General features: G+C 41.8%; 1 protein-coding gene across 1 annotated transcript; it reads right to left on the reverse strand.

Annotated features, from left to right (window-relative positions):
* Positions 1–667: 667 nt before the first annotated feature.
* On the reverse strand, positions 668–26,998 carry OLAH (oleoyl-ACP hydrolase). Its single transcript, XM_005910375.2, has 7 exons — positions 26,967–26,998; positions 22,546–22,676; positions 10,230–10,368; positions 7,901–8,000; positions 6,834–6,997; positions 1,592–1,674; positions 668–1,012 (listed from the first exon to the last, which is right to left on the reverse strand). Exons 1-7 carry the CDS (start codon positions 26,996–26,998, stop codon positions 873–875), a joined length of 789 nt encoding a protein of 262 aa, XP_005910437.1. The 3' UTR covers positions 668–872.
* Positions 26,999–27,136: the final 138 nt, after the last annotated feature.

The following is a 27,136-nucleotide window of genomic DNA, read 5'->3' on the forward strand; positions in this document are numbered from 1 at the left end:
GTAGCCCTGGGGATATGGTGCCTCTCCATCCAGGCAGTAGGTATCTATGAATCCTACCAGTGGTGTTCTGCCGTTGCTCGGACTCAAGTCATTCTCCTATTTAATTTTCCCCCTTTTTTCTTCTGTCTGTTTCTAACTGGTGTGCTTTCTCTCTATGTCTGGTTCAGATGATCACACACAAAGCTGAGGCAGCCTGTTGGGTCTGGCATTTGTGCTTGACCCTCTGCATGCCAAGGACTAGACCCCAAACAGTTGCCCTGAGTCCCAGTTGGTCATTGCATAAAGAGCAGCAGGGACACACAGAGACAACAGGCAATCCAGGTTGGAGGAACCCCTTAGAAGAGAACCTAAGAAGGCTACAGGCATTCCGGGGACTTGCCAGGACAGGCAGCAATGATTATTCAGGGCTGTCTTATTTTAACAGTAGGCTACATTTCCTCATTGAATGGGGCAACCCTATATTTCAAAAGGTGAGATCAGGCTTTGGGCCACAGTGTGTTAATGAAACAGCCATTTCATTTCAAGCACTTCCCCTGCCTGTGATTTTCACTGTCAGAATAACCGAAAGGAAGAAATAAATCATCGACCAAGCAGGAATTTCATTGACAAAACTTCCACAGATGAGACTCAAATGAGATTCTAATACAAAGAAGAAAGACCCTCCCGGAAGTATTCTTGACCCATTCATCTTTCATCCCCTAGATACGTAAATGCTCTGGGGAAATACATTTGTAGATAACCATCACCCTGACAGCAGCAAATGTATCATTTTCCAATCTCTGAAACAAAGTCCTAAGCTACTCTAAAAAAACTGAAGAAGAGTATCAGATAATCAACTGGACTGTTTTAAGACCAAGAAGGGGAGATATCTGTCAAGAGGTGAACGCTGATATTTCTAGAGTCTTGGTTATGTACTTCTTGATGAAGCTTGTGTTGGAAGGTTCCATAAGATAGAAGTGGTTTCCTGGAAGCACAAAACTGTCAAAACTTCCACTGGTTACATCTTTCCAGGCTGAAAAAACAGAATTGTATTTAATAACAGATGACGCCACCACCCACAGAGTTACTCCCAGGTGTTACTTTTCTAAGAGCACACTAGTCGTAGGGTTACTTCCATGGTCTCATGTTCTGTACACCCTGAATTTTTAATTTCTCAGAGACCTAGCAGTATACAGTGGTATCACCCGCCTTCTCCCATTTTACACACAACTGACATCTCTCCGTTTACACTAGATAAAACCGGGACCAGTTTTCTACTCCATGTAACTGCCAGTTGAGAGTTTTGTTGTTGTTGTTAACACTAATACTTTTATTTGCCTTTGTGCCCTATACTGACCAGACCATTTTTACACAAATGAATCGTTTAAAAAAGACACTTACTTGAAGTATAGCAATAGTTTAAGGATATAAAAAGAAGCATGGGTATTACACATCCCCTTGTAGTGTATGAAAAAAAAGTGTGACTGGATTTATATACTAGTACAGGACATTTAAAAAAAGCAGATCTGTGCTGTAAGGCATGCCAGCACCTCTGGCATGGAAATCATCAGATATCTCAATAAAACACCTCAAACCATCAAGATCACTTCACCTTCCATATCCAGTGGTATATCTTCAGATCCAGAAAAGCATGTTATGTCACAAGAAAGACGAGTCTTAGAGGGTATGTCAGAGCTGCAAATATAAAGGAGCCAGTTAGTAACGTTTCATAATAGACACCCCCTAGAATCTTTTCCTATTAATAACCTCATTTAAATCAAACAAGTCCTCACTTCCTTCCCTTTTACTGTTTACAGCAATACAAACATTTTATTTTTTTTAATCCGTGGCACGTTACATGTCGGCACCTGTCTGAGAGTCACTGTGGTCCAGGTTATTTTCCAAGATCTTCTGGCTTCTAGAACAGTCAGGTGCAGACAAGTAGCACCTGGGCACCCAGTCCAACACAAAATGGGGCTGGCTATGTAGTATCTTTAACTGTCATTCCCCTGAAATAGCCACCTCTCTATCCTCCAGCCCTCCCTTGTTTGGGAGAGGGTTGCTGTGTGCAGGTTCAATCCTGGGTCAGGAAACCAGGATCCCACATCCAATGTGGTATGCCCCAAAAGAAATAATACTAAGCAAGAAAGGGCCACGTGTAGGTCTCCTGAAGGAATGTGGTCATCCTAAGAGAGTCAGGAAGCCACCAGGAGGATTTAGCGCAAGGCACATCGTGACCAGACTTGACAGTCATCCCTTCTGGTACAATGTGTCGAGCAGACTGAAGGGGACAAAGAATTGTCTATTTCAATAGTCCAGGCAAGAAGTCCCACTTCTGCCTGGAATGTAGAAAACCAGGAGCACCACTTGTGGCCTAACAAGGAAAAAAGCCCGACAAACTGCAAAACCATAAATTCTTGAACTCTTCAGGAAGCTGAGTTTGCAAGGCAAACCAGAAACCGAACTCCAAGGAAGACTGGGCCCCTCTAAGGAGAGATGGGTCACAGGGACTGGCTCATCATGTGGGCAGAGCACAGGATGAAGGGTGTCTGCTGTCCGTGTGGGCGAGAAGGAACCAGCTACAAATGCTCAAGTGCTGGGGACCAAGCATGGGGTGATGTGTCAGATGCAGTTCACACTGACTCATAGGCTTCTGTCCATGGCCCCCACTAGGGGTTCATGAGAAAGACTAGGAACAAGGCAGGAGGTCAGAAATAGCCCTCTCTGCAGGGCAGGTGGGCAGCAGGAAATTGGATGTGACCATCAGATGGACACTGACCCTGCCCCCAGTCAAGTCCTCCCCTCCTACCAAGCAGAAATCTCAGTTGCTAGAGGAGGGGCATCAAACACTTCCCCTCCACGCCCCCCACCCAGGGCACATGGGAAGACCCATGGATGTAGGGGATGGAAGCATTAACCCTCTACCCTGGGGGAAGGAATGGGAAGGGTCTTGGGCCCCCTGTGCTGTGCTTAGTCACTCAGTTGTGTCTGAATCGTTGCAACACCATGGACTGTAGCCTGCCAGGCTCCTCTGTCCATTGGGATTTTCCAAGTAAGAATACTGGAGTGTGTTGTCTTGCCCTCCTCCAGAGGATCTTCCCAACCCAGGGATCAAACCCAGTTCTCCCACTGGCAGGCAGATTCTTTACCATCTGAGCCACCAGGGAAGCTCAAGAATACTGGAGTGGGTAGCCTATCCCTTCTCCAAGGGATCTTCGTGACCCAAGAATCAAACCAGGGTCTCCTGCATTGCAGGTGGATCCTTTACCAGCTGAGCTACCAGGCCCCCAATTCTATACAAAAGCCAAGGCAAAGTCTTCTACTACTGGGGAGGGACTGGAAACTTCCACCCAATACCCACCAGACCCACCCACAAGGCCTAGACACAGAGGACCTGACTAAGACTGAAGCTGAAGATTGGCTCGGATGTCCAACAGCTCCCCTTGTTACCCCAGAGGCTAGCATCACACATAGGGGACCAAACAACAGCTGTCAGTGGGGAGAGCCTGGAGAGAGACAGAAAAATTGAGAAAAATTCTCCAGTCCAGTCTCCACAGTAAGCACGCAGTAACTTGGGAGAACCATTGCCCTGAAGTGTAACCATAGTAGCAACAAAACTGAAACTCAGCTCATCTCCAGTCTGGATTGACCCAACTCCCCACATTCATGGCCTGCCAGAGGAGATGTGCTCAAATCATAAAATATATTTATGTCAGTTTCATGCATGATATCTTTCAATAGAATATCTGTTTTATGCATGATACCTAGCTTTAAATAAAAAAAAAATTATCAGACACAAAAAGCAAGAAATAACTCCATTGTCAAGAGGCAAAGTAATTAAAAGAATAAGATTTAAATGGGCTTCCCAGGTGGCCCAGTGGTAACTTACCCACCTGCCAAAGCAGGAGACATAAAAGACTCCGGTTCAATCCCTGGGTGGCAAAGATCCCCTGAAGGAGGGCATGGCAACCCACTCCAGTATTCTTGCCTGGAGAACCCCATGGACAGAGGAGCCTGGCAGACTAGAGTCCATAGGATTGCAAAGAGTCGGACACGACTGACGTGACTTAGCACATACGCACAAGACTCAAATCAGACCCAGATGTTGGAACTGTCAGACAAGGGCTTGACAGTTGCTATGATGGAGATGCCAAAGGGTTTCATAGGAAAGATGGACATATGTGAACAAATAGGGAAGTTCATTAGAGAGGTGAAGACTGCAAGAAAGAGTCCAAAAGAAATCCTGGAAATAAGCAGCAGCAGCAATAGGACATTCCTTTGACAAGCTCATCAGTAGATCTGATACAGCTGAGCAAAGTCAACGTGAAGATGGTTAATAGAAATTATCCAAACTGAAACGAAAAGAAAAAAAATTTTTTTTGAAGGAGAACATCTGAGAGCCCTGGGATGATGACAGACAGCCTGACATGTGTGTCATCAGGGTCCCAGAGAGAGAAGAGGACTGTGTGTTCGTCCGAGTAGGACGGGAGGACAGCTTCAGTGAAGTGGAGCTGCAAAGCCTTCCCTTCTGCCTCAGATTTTCCTTTTGACCTCCGGGCTTTGAGCCTTGGGGGTGGGTGATGGGCAAGGAGAGGGTGGAGAGACATTCCAGGCCTGATTTCCTGTATATTGGGAAAAGCTGAGTGCTGCAGAGAGGTGGAGAGAGGAAAGCAGACCAAGGAAGGGGAAGGAGCTGAAGCAGCAAGAGGAGAATCCAGAACAAGCTTAGGACATTTGAGATTTGGAGAGAGGAAGTGAATCCTTCTAAGTAGCTCCTGAGATTTGATTCTCTGAGGAGAGGGTGAGACTGTTAAAAAAATTTTTTTTTTTTTGGTATTCTGCGAGTAGAATATCCTTGTGGATGACTTTTATTTTCAGTCTGGGGGAGGTTTCTTTTGAGACCTCTTGAGAGTTTAGCTAAACTGCTTTATAATGTTGGTGCCTCAGCAGCCATGCTGTGTGGCCAGGCAGCTTGTGAGAGCCTGGACCTGACACTTGGCCCTCCTGGAGCAGAGTCACAAACGGGTGAGTTCCTGTTGTGACCCTCCCCCAGTGGCCTAGGTGACAGCTGCTCTGGGCCCCCTGGAGCCTTCCCTTGTGTACCTTTTAGATAAACCTCCCATGAAGTTTACCAAAACCCGCTCTTTGGGGTTCGCTCTTTGGTCAATAGCAATCCGGACTTAGCCCAGGAACCCCAAAGCCCTCCACCCAGGCCTAAGGGCGTGTCCATCAGGTCCAGCCACCTCTCTGCCTGCAGTTGGCCTTGACCTCCCCGTGTGGCCCCACTAGGTGCACCATGGACCTCCTCCACCACCCGTGAGTCATGAACTTCTCTATTTCAATTTCTCTCAGGGTCTGTTGTTGAACCTTGGCTCCCTTTCCAGCACTCAGGGTTCTTCTTAACAAATGTTAATTCCCCAAAGTCATCAGAACCTCTGGTAGTGAATTGTTGGGTTGGATTTTTAAAAATTGAGGGTGGTTTGTTGTGTGCCATATCCACGGCGTCTCCCAAACATGACCTCCTTGCATCCTCACCCACCACACCTTGAGGGGTTTACTCTCAGCATCCCTTCCTCTGAGAGACGGGACCCTGAGTCCAAATCTCACAGCCACTAGGCCAGGGGTCTGGATCCTGGTGAACAGCCTCTACAGAAGGCATGTTTGTACGAGGCTTAATTAAAAAGCAGCTTTTGCCTACGCTATTTCACTAATGTCCACAGTGCTTTGGATTACGTTTCCTTTAGTAGGGGTAGGGGATGTCAGACTTGGACTGGTGTTTCTTGGATTCTGACTCTACGCTAAGCCAGGAACACAGACAGCACAGCCCTATGGGGATCACGTTTGCTCAGACGGTTGGGGTAGAAATGAAAAGAGATGACAGACCAGGGCAGCTAGTGCCCGTAGTGGTGGAGCAGAGGTGAGCATTGGTGTGAACGCAGAGATGTGATAGAAATGAATAGGATTGTCTCTGTTCTCAAGGTGCTTCAAGTCTGCTCCACTTTTTTCCTTTTTTAAAGCTATTTGTATAAACTTCTACTCACAGGCACTGCCTGTGGAGGCCCTAGGTTCAGCTCCAGGCACAGTGGCAGAAAGAAAAGGAACACAGACCCGTCTGTCTGGCTCCTCCCCAAAGGAGACAAGAGCCAGACAAAATTGAAGAAATGCATGATGGTATATAATAGTGACTGAGGCCCAAATGCTGGCCCCACAGGACCTGCTGTGGGGAGATTAGGAAAAGGAGAACCTTGTGGTTTCAGTTTATTAGGGCCAGTATCTGGAACATTAGGACTTCAGTCCTATTAGAAGAATCAAATGTCAGTGAGACCTCTCAGGAGACAGGAATAGTCAGGTGTCATGGAGCCAAATGGGTTCTGGAACAAAATTCCCCCAAGAAGCAAACCACTCCCTTGTCCTGGATCACCTCCACATATTTAATAAGTAGGGATCCCCTTCTGCTGTTCCCCTAAGAAGATGAGCATCCTTTGACATTAGTAATTTATTCAACAAATGTTTTTTATGTGATAAAGCATACTGGATTGGCCAAAAAGTTCATTTGGGGATTTTGTAAGATCTTATGGAAAAACTCGAACAAACTTTTGGCCAACCCAACACACATTGAACCACATTTTTTAAAAAAAGATAAAGATGCCCTGTGCATCATTGATTGATGTAATTTCCATGCCCAGGCTCCATTTTAAGGCGGCAAAAATATCACAGGTGGGCCTCAAAAGAAAGCAAGTCAAACTCTGCCTTCCTGGATAAGGATCCTCAGAGAACAGCCAACCTGCATCTTCCATAGATAATTATTTTAAAAAGAGAGAGAGAGAGAAAAAAAACGTGCCTTAATGACTTACGTGACATCATTCAAAATATGAAGATCTGCTAACAATCTGGTAACAAATTCTGGACTCGTTTTCTTATCAAAAAATTTGTCAGGAATGCCTCCCACTTTCTTCATTACATAGAAAATTTCTTCTTTACACAAATCATCTTTGTGGAGATGAATGCGGGCCTTTGACTTGAAACAGTAAAAACATTAGTCTGACATTTCATTTAAAGCACCTGCTCAGACGCTGAACGCTCTCTACGCTCCCTTTTGGTGATTTTGAGAATTCTCTGATCAGGGCTTTCCTGGTGGTCCAGGGGTTAAGAATCTGCCTTGTGGGAAGAACAAGGTGGCAGAGACGTAGGTGGACGTGGAGTACATGTCTCTCCACGGATACGTCAGGAATACACCTTCAGACACAGAAGTGCTTACAGACCATCACCTGATGGCAGACAGGAGTACCTGACCACCAGAAAAGAATCTGCCTTGGTAGTGCAGGGCACACTGGCTCAATCCCTGGTCCAGGAAGATCCCACATGCCGCGGAGCAACTAAGCCTGCCTGACACAACTGCTCAGCCCATGTGCAGCAGCTACTGAAGCCTGTGTGCGCTGGAGCCTCTTTCCACAACAAAAGAAGCCACTGCAATGAGAAGCCTGCACCACACCTAGAGAAGAGCCCTGGCTCTCTGCAACTTAGAGGAAGATGTACACAGCAACGAGGACCCAGCCCAGCCAAAAATAAATAAACATTTTTTATTGAAAAAAAAAAAAAGAATGATCCAGTTAGTTTGCTGAAAGTTAAATCCTCTGCTGACTCAGAATGGAGGAAAATACACTTAGAATCAATAGTTTTAATCAGAGATGCCTGGGCCAGTGCAGGCACTGACCAGGAAACAGTTAAAGTGCATTTCAGAGCAAAGATGAGAAGAGGACAGTAAAAGAGATTTGTGAGTGTTTCATTAACCAATAGTATCTTTTATTCATCACCATGTCTACTGGATCAAAACTCATCAGAACAGAAAACAATGACTTGATTTCCCCACCGCACTTCCCTCCTTTCCACCACCCTCCCTAAGGAAAATGAAATTACTTACATGAGGAGGGCTTAAACTTGACACAAATAAATGTACTGGTTCTAGATTATATTTTTCTTTGAGATGTAGTGCGGTAAAAAAAGCAGTAAAAGATCCCATACTACATTTGGGGAAGAAAAACATGATAATAACTATTCAACAAAACTCATGGTAATACATCAGAAGTCCACAAGAACAAGCATCATAAACATAGCAATGATCAAGAAACAGACCAAAGGAGAGCTTATATTAGTTGAATAATAGCTAACTTATTTGTAAATGGTAGGGGGAGCCTGATGGGCTGCCGTCTATGGGGTCTCACAGAGTCGGACACAACTGAAGTGACTTAGCAGCAGCAGCAGCAGCAGGTTTTCAATGATTTGCAGCCACATCTGCAGTGTTTCAAGACATCCTAGATAATTCAAACTAAGATTGAGTACTGATTTCCACCATGTCTTGAAATTAGTTTAAATTTCCTTTCCTCCCTGAAAGATAGATGTCATTATGTATCGAATATTTATCAGCAGTTTTCAAGGTATAGTCTGGGCACTTTCAGGAGTCCCTGTCACCTTTTCAGGTAGTCTGTGAGGTTAAAGCCTTTTTTAGAATATTGCTAAAATGTTTCCCTTTTAAACTCTCGTGTTTTTTTTTTTTTTATGAGAGTATAGTTGAGTTTTCCATACACCACTTGTGTCATGGGTTATCAGCATAGTTGGAATGCAAAAGAGAGAATCTTAGCTGCCTTCTAATAAGCCAGACATTAAATGTGTGCCAAAGTGTACAATAGTGCCACTCTTCCCACAGTGCTTTTCTGGGAGAATATAGTCTTGCATAAAATATGTATTCTTTATATCAGCATATAAGGGGATTATTAACGTTAAGTATCTGGAAAGTTTCATAGTTTTATTTTCTAATATGGTAAATATTGATAGATAAACCACACATAAAATCTCTTTGATCCCCCCAATGCTTCTAGAAGTATTGGGTTGGCCAAAAGATTTGTTCGGGTTTTTCCATACCATGTTACAGAAACACCCGAACAAACCTTTTGGTCAACCCAGTATTAAAGCAGTGCCAGGAATGAAAAGTTTGTGAACTGCTGTAGACATTACGTAGTTACATTTTGTAGACAGTATTGATCAAGAGCATTTTTTGCAAATATCTTCAGGCAATGAACAAAGGAAACTCAGTTCCATGGTCATTGCTGCTGGAGTGTAAACTGAAGGTGATTTGGAAATTTCTATCAAGTGCTCTATCAATGTATATATCATTAACTCAATTCTGGACATGTGGTCCTTAAGAAATTTATAAGAAATGTATACTAAATTTTCTACCAAAATGTCATCAAAGTGCTTTTATAACAGAAAAAAAGATAGAAATAAGTATTCTCTTAAAAGGAATTGACAAAGTCATCTTGCAGCGATTACAGATCTCCATAGCAATAGCTTAAGTGGGGGCAGGGGGGAAATTAGGAAGAAATATAAAATAGGATCCCAACATCAAAAATACTATGGAGTCACATCAAAATTCTGAAGGATTATCTAGGATAATGGATACTTCAATTTTTCATTTTTTTTTTCTCAATCATATCTGTAAATATATATAATACAGGAGCCAAAATGTACTGAGTCCTTACCATAATACCAAGTAATTTATGGTTATTATTCATTTAATCCTCAGAAATGGAGCCATTATCATTCCAGCTTCACAGAGGAAGAAACTTAATTCAGAAACCCAAGGAAGTTGCCGAAGGTTGAACTGAGTAAGAGGCAGACAGAACTCTGATATTTATGACTTAACCTTAAAATTCTACAGTTTGGCTTAAGAAATACATACTATTTCTATCCTTTTTAATTTAAAAAATAAATGGGATATACATTGCTGCTAGAGTCTTGATTTTACAAATCTTAATGCTTTCTGCCTAAAAGGGAAAAAAAGTAGGATGATTGTACAAACTGGCCAATTGTAAGAGCCTTGGCTGGTCAGAGTTACCCAATACTGGGGCTATTTTCAAAAGAGAAGATACCGAGAGAAGCCTAGGATTTACGCACTCCTGAAGGAGAGGTTTCGTTCACTTCAGCACTAGGGCTTTCCATCTTTTCGGTCCCTGCTAGGACTTCTTTCAGTCTGACTGTCTCATTTGAGAAGAGCTCTAACCATACTGAATCAATCATTCTTTCAAGCAGTGATGAAATATCAAAACCAAACTAAAACAAAGGCACACATCCCATAAGACACAGAGGACAACCTTAACCATGGATCTGTGGTGGAAAAAAGTCCCCCAAATGTTTTTCAAAACAGAGGTTTAAAAACAACAAAATAAAAAAAATTAAAAACAGAGGTTAAATACCTGTGGCCAAAAAATGCAAAATATTCACCCTGGATGATCGGCAGCAGGGCACAGGCAATTTCATCAACTATCTGATTCATGTCACTTGCAAAAGGTTCTTCAAGCCGACTTTCTCTCCCAGCAAGCCGTATGGCATGCACTGGAAGTAAAGGAAGATGGTTAATGTGTGCAGATGGTGGGAGGGTTGCTGTGATACTGTGAAAGGGCTTATGTTAATATGATGGGAAGAGTTTCAAAGATGTGAATAATAGTAGTCAAATGTAAGGAGAGAAAAATTTTAGAATTTGCTGATTAAATGAACACAAGCTACAGCAGACTACATATCTGAAAAATACTCTCCAACATAGAGAATTTTTAAAAAACATTTAGAAACACTGGATGAATCACATGTGTGCAGAGTTTGGCTCACAATAAGGTAAATGGTATAACTAGAAGAGAAAAAAAGAATAAGAGGGAATTAAAAATTCCAGTCATGAGCCTATGCTAACAGAATGACTGTCTATGGCTTCTTGTTTTCAGTCGCTTAGTTGTGCCTGACTCTTTGCAACCCTATGGACTGCTACACACCAGGCCGTCCTGTCCTTCACCATCTCCTGGAGGTTGCTCAAACTCATGTCCATCGAGTCAGTGATGTCATCCAACCATCTCATCCTCTTCATCCCCTTCTCCTCCTGCCTTCACTCTTTCCCAGCATCAAGGTCTTTTCCAATGAATCAGTTCTTTGCATCAGGTGGCCAAAGTATTGGAGATTCAACTTCAGCATCAGTCCTTCCAATGAATATTCAGGACTGATTTCCTTTAGGATTGACTGGTTAGATCTCCTTGCAGAACAAGGGACTCTCAAGAGCCTTCTCCAACACCACAGTTCAAAAGCATCAATTCTTCAGCGCTCAGCTTTCTTTATGGTCCAACTCTCACATCCATACATGACTACTGGAAAAACCATAGTTTTGAAGAGACCGACCTTTGTCAGCAAAGTAATGTCTCTGCTTTTTAACATGCTGTCTAGGTTGGTCATAGTTTTTCTTCCAAGAAGCAAGCATCTTTTAATTTCATGGCTGCAGTCACCATCTGCAGTGATTTTGGAGCCCAGAAAAATACAGTTTGTCACTGTTTCCATTGTTTTCCCATCTATTTGCCATGAAGTGATGGAACTGGATGCTATGATTTTTGTTTTTTGAATGTTGAGTTTTAAGCCAGCTCTTTCACTCTCCTCTTCCACTTCCATCAAGAGCTTCTTGATGAGGTTCCTCTTCACTTTCTGCCATAACCGTGGTGTCATCTGTATATCTGAGGTTACTGATATTTCTCCCAGCAATCTTGGTTTCAGATTGTGCTTCGTCCATCCCAGCATTTCACATGATGTACTCCGCATATAAGTTAAATAAGCAGGGTGCCAATATACAGCCTTGATGTACTCCTTTCCCAATTTGGAACCAGTCCATTTTTCCATGTCTGGTTCTAACTGTTGCGTCTTGACCTGCATACAGGTTTCTCAGGAGGCAGGTAAGGTGGTCTGGTATTCCCATGTCTTTAAGAGTTTTCCACAGTTTGTTGTGATCCACATAGTCAAAGGCTTTAGTGTAGTCAACGAAACAGAAGTAGATGTTTTTCTGGAATTCTCTTGCTTTTTCTTTGATCCAACGGATGTTGGTAATTTGGTCTCTGCCTTTTCTAAATCCAGCTTGAACATCTGCAAGTTCTCGGTTCATGTGCTGTTGAAGCCTAGTTTGGAGAATTTCGACCACTACTTTGCTAGCGTGTGAAATGAGTGCAGTCGTGCATAGTTTGAACATTCTTTGGCATTCCCTTTCTTTGGGATTGGAATGAAAACTGATCTTTTCCAGTCCACTACTGAGTTTTCCAAATTTGCTGGCATACTGAGTGCAGCACTTTAACATCATCATCTTTTAGGATTTGAAACAGCTCAGTAGGAATTCCAGCACCTACACTAGCTTTGTTCGTAGTGATGCTTCCTAAGGCCCACTTGACCTTGGACTCTAGGATGTGCAGGACTCTAGGTGAGTGACCACACCATCGTGGCTTGTATCAGGAATATAAGACACCAAGTTTCAAGGGTGACTGAGAAGGACAAGGCATTGAAGTGCCTTAAATTTAAGAGAAAGGCAAATAGACCAATGGCACAGAATAGAGAGCTTAGAGATAGATGGCATACATGTGGGAACTCACTTTATAACTGTGTTGCCATTTAAAATCAGTGGGAAGGAAAGTGTAGGTCTCTGAATAACCAAGTCAGCTGATTATTCATGTGAAATCAATAAATACCTAGCTCTTACACGATATAGAAAAGTCAATTCTAGCCTGAATATGACAAAATACTTTAAAATTGATAAAAGAAAATATTGGCAAATAACTTTGTGACTGACAGGGTATACTTTTTAAAGTAAGCTGTAAGAAGTGCAAACTTTAAGGGAGATAAACTTGACTATATTAAAATTTAAGACTTCCACAAATCAAAAGACATGTAAAGAAAGAGGTGGCATTGACTGGGAAAGACATTTTAACCAGCAATACCTAAAAAATTAGGGTCATAAATATGTAAAGAATTTCTATACATCAATAAAAAGAAGAGAATCAAATGGAAAAGTAAGCATAAGAATCTGATGAGAAACTCACAGGAAAGGAAACATAAATAGAAATATGAATTTGAGCAAACTCCAGGAGATTGGGAAGGACAGGGAAGTGTGGCATTGCTGCAGCAGTCCATGGGGTCGCAAGGAGTCAGACGCAACTGAGTGACTGAACAACAACAATATATGTATATGTGAAAAACACCCAGTCTCACCTATAACAAGGATTGCTCCGTTTAAAATCAGAGTAATTTATCTTGCAATTGGAACTTGTACCTTTTGACCACCTTCACCCATTTCCTCCAATTACTTCTGTTCTCTGAATTTGTTCTTTTAGATTCCACATATGAGTGATACCATATAGTATTTGTCTTTCTCTGTCTGACTTATTTCACTTAGTCTAATGCCCTTAAGATCCATCCATGATGTTGCAAATGGCAGGATTTCCTTTTTTCCGGCTCAGTATTAACTATTATTCCATTATCTGTCTATCTAGATATCACATTTTCTATATCATTTATCCATCAATGGACACTTAGGTTGCTTCCATGTCTTGGCTATTGTAAGTAATGCTCTAATGAACATGGGACGGGTAGCTATCTCTTTGAGATAACCAGTTTCGTTTCTTTAGATATATACCCAGAAGTGGAATTGCTGGATCATGTGGTAGTTCTCGGAGAAGGCAATGGCACCCCACTCCAGTACTCTTGCCTGGAAAATCCCATGGACGGAGGAGCCTGGTGGGCTGCAGCCCATGGGGTCGCTAAGAGTCAGACATGACTGAGCGACTTCACTTTCACTTTTCACTTTCATGCATTGGAGAAGGAAATGGCAACCCACTCCAGTGTTCTTGCCTGGAGAGTCCCAGAGATGGGGGAGCCTGGTGGGCTGCCGTCTATGGGGTCACACAGAGTGGGACACGACTGAAGTGACTTAGCAGCAGCAGTGGTAGTTCTATTTTTAATTTTTTGAGGCACTTCCATATTGTTTGCCAGAGTAACTTCACTAATTCATATTCCTACCAACAGTGCACAAGGGTTCCCTTTTCCCCACGTCCTCATCAACACTTGTTGTCTTTTGTCATTTTGGGAACCGTCATTTTAACAGGTGTGAGGTGATACCTTGTGGTTTTGACTTGTGTTTCCCTGATGATGAGTGATGTTGAGCATCTTTTCGTGCACCTGTTGGCCATCTGTAAGTTGTCTTTCAGAAAATATCTATTCAGTTCCTCTGTTTATTCAGTTTTAAAATCATTGTTTTTTGGTATTGAGTTGTATGAGTTCCTTATATGTTTTAGCTATTAACTCCTTCTTAGAGGTTTTATTTGCAAATATTTTCTCCCATTTGGTAGGTTGCTTTTTCATTTTGCTGATTCTTTTATGGTACAGAAGCTTTTTAGTTTGGACTTATCTTATTAATTTATCTTACTTTTGTGTTTGGGCTGTAGGTGTCATCTCTGAAAAATTGTAACCAAGATTAATGTCAAGGAGCTTTTTCTTTGTTTCCTTCTAGGAGTTTTATGATTTCAGGTTTTATGTTTGAGTCTTTAATTCTTCTGGAGTTAATTTTTTGAGTGAGTGGTGAGAGTGGTCTAGTTTCATTCTTCTGTGAATATCCAGCTTTCCCTGCACCATTTATTGAAGAGACTGTCTTTTCTGTGGGCTTCCCTGGTGGCTCAGCTGGTAAAGAATCCACCTGCAATGCAGGAGACCTGGGTTCAATCCCTGCATTGAGAAGATCCCCTGGAGGAGGGCATGGCAGCCCACTCCAATATTCTGGCCAGGAGAATTCCATGGACTGTATAGTCCATGGGGTTGCAAAGCATCTAACAAAACTGAGTGACTTTCATATCGCTCTCGTCAAATGTTTGTTGACTGTGTATTTGGGAGGTTATCTCGGAACTTTCGATTCTATTGCATTTGCCCGTGTGTCTGTTTTTATGCCAATAGGATACTATTTTGATTACTATGAATACATTCTAGGGACATAATGTAAAATAACATGGTGACTATAGTTAACAATATTATATTGCATATTTGAAAATTGCTAAGAGAATAGATCAAAAAAATTATCACAGGAAAGATAGCTGAAACTATTTGAGAGGATAGATGTTAACTAAACTTACATGTTGATCATTTCACAATATATACATGTCAAGTTATGTGGTTCAGCTTAAATTTATTCACCATGTGCATGCATGTGTGTGTGTGTGTGCACTCACTCAGTCATGTATGACTCTTTGCAACCCCATGGACTGTATTCCGCCAGGCTCCACTGTCCATGGAATTTTTTAGGCAAGAGTATTGGAGCGAGTTGCCATTTCCTCCTCCAAGGGATCTTCCCGATCCAGGGATTGAACATCTGTCTCATGCGTTTCCTGCCTTAGCAGATGGATTCTTTACCACTGCACCACCTAGGAAGCCCCAAGCTTATCCAGTCATTTACATCTCAATAACACTGGAAATATTAGAACAAAGTCAGAATAATTTCATGAACAGATTGGCAAAAAAATTAAAAGCCTTGGCAATAACAGTGTTGTCAAGGATATAAAGGGATACGAATTTTCATGTGCTGCTTTGTCAGTATAAATCTTTGCAGTTCTTTTGGAGGACGGTTTGAAGTAGAGACATTCCTATTTCAATACCCAGAAATTCTACCTTTAAGTATAGACTTTTATCCATGCATGCATGAACACATACAGTTGCCCCTTGAACTATAAGAGTTTGAACCGGGAGAGTCCATTTATATGCAGACTTTTTTCAATAGTAAGTACTACAGTACCACAAGAAATGCAGCTGGTTGATTCCACAGATGCTGAACCCTGAAAACAGAGGGCCAACTATTTGTTATACGTGGATTTTCAACTGTGCAGAGGTTCAGCATCCCTAACGCCTGCATTTTTTAAAGGTCAACTGTATATGAGACTGCTCACAGAAGTTATTATACATAGCAGAAAAAGACCTTAATACCTATAAAGAGAAGACTAGACACATATAGTCACACAGTGGAATAATATATACTAGTTAAAAGTCAGTGAAGTAGAGAGTCACATATCCAAGGGATGAATCTCAAAAAAAACAGAGGAGAAAAAAGCAAGCTTCAGAGGAATATTTACAGTATGTTACATTTCTATAAAGTCAGAAAAATATGTGAAATATCTATCTTAAACTGTCAACTGTTGATTGAAAACCTCATATGAAATGACCTTCAATAATTTGTAAAATATATTTATATATTAGTAACAGGGCTCTCTTCTTCCAGTGCATGGGTTTTGGGGAGACTCCCATGGCAGAGCGTTGGTACCTGGAAATGGAGAGAAAGGGGCTTGGAAAGCATGAGGGAGCAGAGTTGTAGTGGCTGAGAAAATCACATTGGAAAGGGAGGGACATCCCTTGGAGGCCTGATGGCAAAAATAAAGAAGGAAGTGGCTGAAGATAAGAGCCCTACAGATGCCAGGTAGCATCAGAGAATCAGAAGAATGAACCCCCAACTCTACAGTGTCATTTATTTATAAACTGCACTTCACTTATAGTGACAGAAGAGGACACCCTTGGTCTAATAAACAGAGTAACCAACTAATTGCCTTGGGCTACTCCCTGCTGAATGACCTGGGTGGTTGTTTGTTTTTTCATACAGGATTTTTTTTTTTAATTTCCAGGGCAGTTTAAATTCATACATGGTTCAAGAAGTACAAAAAGGCTTGCAGTGCAAGAATCTCTCCAAATCTTACTCTTCAGATCAGATCAGATCAGTCACTCAGTCGTGTCCAACTCTTTGTGACCCCATGAATCGCAGCACGCCAGGCCTCCCTGTCCATCACCAACTCCCAGAGTTCACTCAGACTCATGTCCATCGAGTCAGTGATGCCATCCAGCCATCTCATCCTCTGTCGTCCCCTTCTCCTCCTGCCCCCAATCCCTCCCAGCATCAGAGTCTTTTCCATGTGTCAACTCTTTGCATGAGGTGGCCAAAGTACTGGAGTTTCAGCTTTAGCATCATTCCTTCCTTAGCCACCTAGTTAACCAGCTAGGGGCAATCAAATGTATCAATTATTAACATAAGCCTTGAAAGGTATTTTATGCATATGTAAATGTAAGTTCATTTCCTTCCTTGCAAAAATGTAGCATATGAGTCCCACTGTTTTAGAATTTGAGTTTATTCCTCAAAACATCTCAAAGTTCCAGAATGACCTGTTTTTGTGGGTCAGGAAAATGCAACACACTTCATCATGAGTAGAAGTAAGCGTAACACACAAAACAAAGAAAGTAAGAGTCAAACTTTTTCAGCTAATGATTGAACATGCTTTTTAAAAAGCTCACAAAGCAAACCAAACCATACAAAACTCTAATATAAATTCAAATGAGAAATTGCAGATATGAAAAAACACTCTAACTCAGAAATTGAAAATCCTGAACAGAAATAGTCAGACAGTTACGCAAAGGGCTGACAGAATACTGGAAAGAAATTGATTAAAGGGACAAAAATTATTTTTAAAATGACTGAATGTTGTCTGCGAGGTAACAGATGCAGTGTATTTAAATGGATATGGAGGACAGGAATAAAAGAGCTGGGAATAAGAAAACAAAGAAAGAAGGAAAAGATCCCCAAAGAAGGTGATAATCATAAAAGGCAGAGAGTGTTCCAATACAGGAATAAATGGCAACTCTCAAGAAAGGTAAACAAACTAAAAGACTGGTAAAGAACTAATATTTGAAATTATAATCCATGTAAATGTCCCTGAAATATAATGACATGAAACTGTGTGTCGAAGATAATTGAGGAAACTGGATGAAGGATAGTTGAGAACAACTTTGCAATGTTTCCATAAATCTAAAGCCATTTTTAAAAATAGTTGTATTTTAAGAAGATTAATAGAGATCTTAATCAAAAGTAAAAATAAAATGTGAAGCAAATATTTCAAAATAGTAGTATTGAAAAGGCAGTAGTAATTGATGCCTGATGGTTTGTTAGATTACGCTATTGACAGAATGTGGTCCACTGGAGAAGGGAATGGCAAACCACTTCAGTATTCTTGCCTTGAGAACCCCATGAACAGTATGAAAAGGCAAAATGATAGGATACTGAAAGAGGAACTCCCCAGGTCAGTAGGTGCCCAATATGCTAATGGAGATCACTGGAGAAACAACTCCAGAAAGAATGAAGGGATGGAGCCAAATAAAAACAATACCCGGCTGTGGATGTGACTGGTGATAGAAGCAAGGTCCGATGCTGTAAAGAGCAATATGGCATAGGAACCTGGAATGTCAGGTCCATGAATCAAGGCAAATTGGAAGTGGTCAAACAAGAGATAGAAAGAGTGAATGTCGACATTCTAGGAATCAGCGAACTGAAATGGACTGGAATGGGTGAATTTAACTCAGATGACCATTATATCTACTACTGTGGGCAGGAATCCCTCAGAAGAAATGGAGTAGCCATCATGGTCAACAAAAGAGTCCGAAATGCAGTGCTTGGATGCCATCTCAAAAACGACAGAATGATCTGTGTTCGTTTCCAAGGCAAACCATTCAATATCACAGTAATCCAAGTCTATGCCCCAACCAGTAACGCTGAAGAAGCTGAAGTTGAACGGTTCTATGAAGACCTACAAGACCTTTTAGAACTAACACCCCAAAAAGATGTCCTTTTCATTATAGGGGACTGGAATGCAAAAGTAGGAAGTCAAGGAACACCTGGAGTAACAGGCAAATTTGGCCTTGGAATACGGAATGAAGCAGGGCAAAGACTAATAGAGTTTTGCCAAGAAAATGCACTGGTCATAACAAACACCCTCTTCCAACAACACAAGAGAAGACTCTACACATGGACATCACCAGATGGTCAACACCAAAATCAGATTGATTATATTCTTTGCAGCCAAAGATGAAGAAGCTCTATACAGTCAGCAAAAACAAGACCAGGAGCTGACTGTGGCTCAGACCATGAACTCCTTATTGCCAAATTCAGACTTAAATTGAAGAAAGTAGGGAAAACCACTAGACCATTCAGGTATGACCTAAATCAAATCCCTTATGATTATACAGTGGAAGTGAGAAATAGATTTAAGGGCCTAGATCTGATAGATAGAGTGCCTGATGAACTATGGAATGAGGTTCGTGACATTGTACAGGAGACAGGGATCAAGACCATACCCATGGAAAAGAAATGCAAAAAAGCAAAATGGCTGTCTGGGGAGGACTTACAAATAGCTGTGAAAAGAAAAGCAAAAAGAAAAGGAGAAAAGGAAAGATATAAACATCTGAATGCAGAGTTCCAAAGAATAGCAAGAAGAGATAAGAAAGCCTTCTTCAGTGATCAATGCAAAGAAATAGAGGAAAACAACAGAATGGGAAAGACTAGAGATCTCTTCAAGAAAATTAGAGATACCAAGAGAACATTTCATGCAAAGATGGGCTCGATAAAGGACAGAAATGGTATGCACCTAACAGAAGCAGAAGATATTAAGAAGAGGTGGCAAGAATACACAGAAGAACTGTACAAAAAAGATCTTCACGACCCAGATAATCACGATGGTGTGATCACTCACCTAGAGCCAGACATCCTGGAATGTGACGTCAAGTGGGCCTTTTAAGCATCACTACAAACAAAGCTAATGGAGGTGATGGAATTCCAGTTGAGCTATTCCAAATCCTGAAAGATGATGCTGTGAAAGTGCTGCACTCAATATGCCAGCAAATTTGGAAAACTCAGCAGTGGCCACAGGACTGGAAAAGGTCAGTTTTCATTCCAATCCCAAAGAAAGGCAATGCCAAAGAATGCTCCAACTACCGCACAATTGCACTCATCTCACACACTAGTAAAGTAATGCTCAAAATTCTCCAAGCCAGGCTTCAGCAATACGTGAACCGTGAACTTCCTGATGTTCAAGCTGGTTTTAGAAAAGGCAGAGGAACCAGAGATCAAATTGCCAACATCTGCTGGATCATGGAAAAAGCAAGAGTTCCAGAAAAACATATATTTCTGCTTTATTGACTATGCCAAAGCCTTTTACTGTGTGGATCACAATAAACTGTGGAAAATTCTGAAAGAGATGGGAATACCAAACCACCTGATCTGCCTCTTGAGAAATTTGTATGCAGCTCAGGAAGCAACAGTTAGCACTGGACATGGAACAACAGACTGGTTCTAAATAGGAAAAGGAGTTCGTCAAGGCTGTATATTGTCACCCTGTTTATTTAACTTATATGCAGAGTACATCATGAGAAACGCTGGACTGGAAGAAACACAAGCTGGAATTAAGATTGCCGGGAGAAATCTCAATAACCTCAGATATGCAGATGACACCACCCTTATGGCAGAAAGTGAAGAGGAACTCAAAAGCCTCTTGATGAAAGTGAAAGTGGAGAGTGAAAAAGTTGGCTTAAAGCTCAACATTCAGAAAACGAAGATCATGGCATCCGGTCCCATCACTTCATGGGAAATAGATGGGGAAACAGTGGAAATAGTGTCAGACATTATTTTTGGGGGCTCCAAAATCACTACAGATGGTGACTGCAGCCATGAAATTAAAAGACGCTTAGTCCTTGGAAGGAAAATTATGACCAACCTAGATAGCATATTCAAAAGCAGAGACATTACTTTGCCAACAAAGGTCCGTCTAGTCAAGGCTATGGTTTTTCCTGTGGTCATGTATGGATGTGAGAGTTGGACTGTGAAGAAGGCTGAGCACCGAAGAATTGCTGCTTTTGAACTGTGGTGTTGGAGAAGACTCTTGAGAGCCCCTTGGACTGCAAGGAGATCCAACCAGTCCATTCTGAAGGGGATCAGTCGTGGGATTTCTTTGGAAGGAATGATGCTAAAGCTGAAACTCCAGTACTTTGGCCACCTCATGTGAAGAGTTGACTCATTGGAAAAGACTCTGATGCTGGGAGGAACTTGGGGCAAGAGGAGAAGGGGACAACAGAGGATGAGATGGCTGGATGGCATCACTGACTCGATGGACGTGAATCTGAGTGAACTCCGGGAGTTGGTGATGGACAGGGAGGCCTGGCGTGCTGTGATTCATGGGGTCGCAAAGAATTGGACACGACTGAGCGACTGATCTGATCTGATATAGCACAGGGACCTCTACTCAATACTCTGTAATAGCCAAATGGGAAAAGAGTCTATAAAAAAAGAAAAAAAAGAAAAGAGTGAATATAGGTATAACTGAGTCCCTTTGCTGCACATCTGAAACTAACACAGCATTGTAAATCAACTATAATCCAATAAAAAAATTTTTAATGCCTTACAGCAGAAAAATCCTCTCATTGAACAGGTAGGGAAGCTGAATAACACACACACACAGTACCTGTCTGAAGGCATCATTGAACTTCTGGGGCAACCTGGACCTCCCTGAAGGGAGGAAAACTCTGGAGAAGTGAAGTGCGATTTCTCCAGCCTTTTTCCTGTTGTAGAGATGTGTCAATTACCTGGTACAGGTTGCAAGTTCTAGACTGCAGGTGGAGGCCTACTTTTTCTTTTTAAATTTCTGTTGGAATATAGTTGCTTTACTTTTAAGAGGCCAAGAAGTCAGCAGCACTGTATGTATTCCCACAGGGCTAGAGAGGGAAAGTTGGAAAAGTGCAAGTCGCTCAGTCGTGTCTGACTCTTTGCAGTCCCATGGACTATACGATCCATGGAATTCTCCAGGCCAGAATACTGGAGTGGGTAGCCTTTCCCTTCTTTGGGGGATCTTCCCAACACAGGGGTTGAATCCAGGTCTCCTGCATTGCAAGTGGATTCTTTACCAGCTGAGCCAAAAGTTAGAAAACAGTGCTGCAATGTCAGCCAAGAATTAGATGCCATGACCTCAGATATAAAGGACTTCTGTGGTGGGTCAGACTATAAACAATCTACCTGCAAGGTAGGAGATCTGGGTCCGATCCCTGGATGGGAAAGATCCCCTGGAGAAGGAAATGGCAACCCACTCCAGTATTCTTGCCTAAAGAATCCCATAAACAGAGGAGCCTGGCAGACTATACAGTCCATGGGGGTCCCAAAGAGTTGGACACATCTGAGCGACTTACAGTTTCAGAGAGATAAGAGGTACAGTGTTTTGTCCCTCAAGGCTTTTGACTTATCTTAAGTCACCCATGTCAGGGAATAAGAAAATATAATCAGAAAATGACTTAAGAGTGGTGTTTAATTCACTTTCATGCTGCTGTGAGAAAAAAATTCAAGCTCACAGTCCACCAATAAGAAAGTGCCTAGGACAGGGGATTCCAGGTAAAGAATCCACTTGCCAGTGCATGAGACGCGGGTTTGATCTCTGGGTCAGGAAGATCTTTTGGAGAAGGAAATAGCAATCTACTCCAGTGTTCTTGCCTGGGAAATCCCATGGACAGAGGCTGATGGGCTGCAGTCCATGGAATCACAAAAGAGTCAGACATGACTTAGAGACTAAACAACAACAACAATAAAAAAAGAAAGAAAGAAAATTCCTAAGACAGACAGGGTAATAGACAGACAAGGGGCATAAAAAAGTTGAACAGAGTCTGAACAGAATCTCAGTGACCTATTGGCCTTAACAAACGGTATAACATGTTTAATTTGGTAACAGAAGATAACAGAATTTCTTGCTCTGGAAATAGAAAAATCACATTATTGAACAACAATCTTGAGTGTCGATTAATATTAACTATCCCCCAGTAAGGAAATCTGTATCGTTTGTATGTGCATGTTATCTGACCTTGCAAATTACTTACTGATAAAAGTTTACATACCTTCCACGGAATTAGGAATATCTTGGCCCCATTTGGCAAAATAAGTGGAGCCACCTCCTCCCCAAGGAAAGCAAACCAGCCTAAAAAGTGCATTACGATTCTGGTATAAGCAGTTCACAACTTTTTCATTCCTAGGGAAAAAATTCAAATATTTAACATGATGTAAAGTCAGTTCACCTGTCCTAACTGAATTAGGTGTGTTTTAACAGAAATTTTTATTCATTATAAGGAGACTGTATTCATATGTAAAGGGATTGCCTTTTTTTTTTTCCAACAAGAACGACCAAAAAAAATTTTCGTGGATTCATTTTTAACAGTTAGTGTATATAAACTTTGATAGATGTAAGTGAAATAGTCAAGTATCTATATGTAATATTTCAGAAATACGTTTTATATGCACATTTAAAAGGGATAGACATGCTAATTTAGAAATCACCTTTTTCCCAATTCAGGGAATAGTTGTATCTACACAGTTTTATCTCAATGTCTTCATGATTTCAGGTCATCTGTAAGTTTTCTAGAGCACATAATTTTCACTCCCTTCTGAGTGTTAATTAAAGACACCTTTTTGCATCTGCATATAATCGTTGGAAATTTTACCGCAATGTCCAAGCATCCTTTCACCTAGTATTCCAGATAATTGTTTTTTTAAAAACTCAATATATATATATTCAACATAAACATTCAATATATATACATTTGCATCATCCATAATTTAAACACTTCCTGTAAAGTTTTCAAATTGATCATTAAATTATTTAAAAAGTTATATAGTCTTGTCAAATGTGAGATAATCAACCCTATGCTATGCTATGCTATGCTAAGTCGCTTCAGTCATGTCTGACTCTGTGTGACCCCATAGACGGCAGCCCACCAGGCTCCGTCGTCTCTGGGATTCTCCAGGCAAGAATACTGGAGTGGGTTGCCATTTCCTTCTTCAGTGCATGAAAAGAGAAAAGTGAAAGTGAAGTCGCTCAGTTGCGTCCGACTCTTAGTGACCCCATGGACTGCAGCCTACCAGGCTCCTCCGTCCATGGGATTTTCCAGGCAAGAGTACTGGAGTGGGGTGCCATTGCCTTCTCCAAATCAACCCTACTATCGTGATTAAATCTGCCTTGCCTCTCTCTTTTTTAGGTTCCCATTTAGTCAGTTGATCTCTGTGCTGTGCTGTGCTTAGTCACTCAGTCCTGTCCAACTCTTTGTGACCACATGGACTGTAACCCTCCAAGCTCCTCTGTCCATGGGGATTTTCCAGGCAAGAATACTGGAGTGGGTTACCATGCCCTCCTCCGGGGGATCTTCCCAACCCAGGGATTGAACCCAGGTCTCCTGCATTGCTGGCGGATTCTTTACCAGCTGAACTACCAGGGACACACCCCCAGTTGATCTCTACAAGCATCCAAAACTAACTGATTGAGATTTTGTCTGGTTTACATGTGTTCTTTAAAGAGGATTTTGGTTTTCATGATAAAATAATAGAACACTACTAATTATGAGAAACTTTACACAAACTTAAGCATAAGTTAAAACCTTTCTTGGGGGAAAGAATAACTTTTGGAGAAAAACTCCTTGGCTTGTATCAGAGCATTTATGTAATAATTGCTAATTTAAAGAGAAAAAACAAAAGGGCAATTTTTTAAAAAAGATTTTTTAATGTGAGCCATTTTTAAAGTCTTGATTGAACTTGTTACAGTATGTTTTTTATGTTTTGGTTTTTTGGCAGCCATGGGGCATGTGGGGTCTTAGCTCCCTGACCAGGGATCAGGCCCACACCCTCTGCATTGGAAGGCAAAGTCTTAACTACTGGATGGTCAGGGAAGTCCCCCCAAAGGGGTAATTTTAATGTTTTCTTTTGAAGAGGGACATTATGTACTTGAGGCTACATTCCTTCTAACTAAACCTATTACCAACAAACTCACTGACCATGGATCAGCCCTAAATAAGAGCTTCATAGGTATCAACCATTTACTGGAAAAACGCTAGAGTCATTTTTTAAAGGAATACAAAAGCCTTCCATAGTGCCTTCCACAGTTTGGTAAAAGCTACATAGCTAATGGGTGAGTTTTCTGAACCTTATTTCTGGAAGCTATTGAAGAGTCTAGAAAAATGACTTATATTCAACATTACTTTAGAACAGGTCCATATTTTTTAAAGCCAAGGAGCCCTACTTCAGTCTATTTCAATGACTTGCATTCTCATGAACAAAAATGTCAGAATAAGACTAGCCTTGCCATACCTGAAGACTATGTAATCAGCAGAAGTAGGGGAGTTCTATAAGAAAAACGATACAAAGCCATAAACACAAAATTAGGTGTAGACACTTTGATCATTGCTGTTTTTTTTAGTTGCTAAGTCATTTCCAACTCTTTGGAACCCCATGGACTATAGCCCTCCAGGCTCCTCTGTCCATGGGATTTCTCAGGCAACAATACTGGATTACCATTTCCTTCTCCTGGAGATCTTCCCCACCCAGGGATCAAACCTGTGTCTCCTGTGTTAGCAGTCAGATTCTTTACCACTGAACCACCAGTGAAACTGTTTGATTATTCATTTCAAGATAAAACCACCTTTCTTTGCCTTGGGAGTGGGGGTAGGAGCTGCCCTTCACTTATTTAGAGCCAGGCCAGTGTCACAGTGGGTCCTCAGAACCCACATTGATGGGGTGCCTGTCCTCCACAGCAAACCCACGGCCAGGATCTCACAAGAAGGTGGAGCCTGAGAGGGTAGTGCTCATTGCTGTGAAGCCTGGACAGTTAGCAGAACGTTCTCATGCTTGGGCTCTTGCCTGTCCTCTGCATCCATCCAATCTCCTGTGTCTCCTGAGAAAAACACACGAAGACCAAGAAAAGCTAACCTTCCTGAGCCAGTCCTCTGGGTGGAAGCCTTCTACCTGCACTTGCCTTCTCTTTATCTTCCCCTTCTTCATTTTTGGTTTTGGTTAAATCATAAAATTCTAAGACTTTAGAGTTGAGAGGGATTAGAGTGATCATTTAACCCACTATCAGCAGCCTGATAGCTCAGCTGGTGAAGAATCTGCATGTAATGCAGGAGACCCAGGTTTGATTCCTGGGTGGGGAAGATCTACTGGAGAAGGGATAGGCTACTCACTCCAATATTCTTGGGCTTCCCTTGTGGCTCAGCTGGTAAAGAATCCTCCCACAATGTGAGAGACCTGGGTTCGATCTCTGGGTTGGGAAGATCCCTTAGAGATGGGAAAGGCTATCCATTCCAGTATTCTGGCCTAGAGAATTCCATGGACTGTATAGTCCATGGGGTCACAAAGAGTCAGACATGACTGAGTGACTTTAACTTTCAAGAGCCTGTGGAAACAAAGAGATCTGAATTCAAATCCATTGATATGACATTAGGAAAATGACCTGAGTGACTGAAAGTCTCAATGTCCTCATCTGTAAAATAAGGACAATCATAGCATCTTCCTTACATTTTGATTAAATGTCTCAAAAATACTTAGCATGGTTTTAGGAACCCACAAAACAAAAATGAATGTTTTCTATTAATTCTGGTTTGACAGTTGGAGAAACTGAGGCCAAGAGACATTAGGTTACTTGCCCAGGGTCACCTGGCCAGTGACAAGTCAGGAATTAGAACACAAGTCCTGTTCATCCTAAGAGCTACTTCCCCACTTTATCCCTTTTCTTGTTTTCTCAGCATCAACAAACAGGTAGACCCATAAGTGGCAGGGAGTGGATAGCATACCTGGGAGGCTTCAGATGAGAGAGCCAGGGACACAGACCTCTACTCTACTTTTGGGTGTAAATGGAATCCTGCTTTCACATTTTTGGCCAAGTCATGGATTTACAATTTCACATTAAGCTCACCACCAAGTCAGTACCATTTTACGTAGAGAGTAGTTGGTGCCATTTACAATACCTTACAGGACTTCCCTAGCGGTCTAGTGGTTAAGACTCTGCACTTCCAACGCAGGGTACATGGGTTCGGTCCCTAGTAGGGAAACTAGAATCCCACATGCCACATGGTGTGGCAAAAACACAAATGCCTTGCACTAGGGAAAATCAATGGCACCCCACTCCAGTACTCCTGCTAGGAAAATCCCATGGATGGAGGAGCCTGGAAGGTTGCAGTCCATGGGGTCACTGAGGGTCGGACACGACTGAATGACTTCACTTTCACTTTTCACTTTGATGCATTGGAGAAGGAAATGGCAACCCACTCCAGTGTTCTTGCCTGGAGAATCCCAGGGACAGGGGAGGCTGGTGGGCTGCCGTCTATGGGGTCACACAGAGTCGGATACGACTGAAGTGACTTAGCAGCAGCAGGGACAATGGCCATCAAATGAGGTTTCTCTGAGAAGCCCCTTTCCATGTAAAAGGGCAACTTCCAGACGCAGAGTATTAGAGCAGCTGGGGTTGGAAAGACCCAGACTGCACACAGTGACATACCTGATGGTCTCAGCTTTGTCTCTCCTCTCCATTTTTTGAGGAAATGGTGCAAAACTGCTGCTCTCGGGAACTTTCTGGCCAGTGCCAAATTCAATACCTCTTTGGATATAAAAGCTCTGACCGGCCTTGAGTACACTTTAAAATCTGTTGATTGTATTGATTATTCCAAG

Source organism: Bos mutus, chromosome 13 (assembly GCF_027580195.1).
Source record: "Bos mutus isolate GX-2022 chromosome 13, NWIPB_WYAK_1.1, whole genome shotgun sequence".
Classification (NCBI taxonomy): domain Eukaryota; kingdom Metazoa; phylum Chordata; class Mammalia; order Artiodactyla; family Bovidae; genus Bos; species Bos mutus.

Excerpts from the sequence above, each read along its gene's own strand:
- OLAH (XM_005910375.2), bottom strand. The coding sequence starts at position 26,998 with ATGGAGAGGAGAGACAAAGCTGAGACCATCAG. Across the intron at positions 6,998-7,900 it reads CAAGTTTAAGCCCTCCTCAT|TCAAAGGCCCGCATTCATCT; the intron begins GTAAGTAATTTC and ends TACTGTTTCAAG. Across the intron at positions 1,013-1,591 it reads TATACCACTGGATATGGAAG|CCTGGAAAGATGTAACCAGT; the intron begins GTGAAGTGATCT and ends CTGTTTTTTCAG.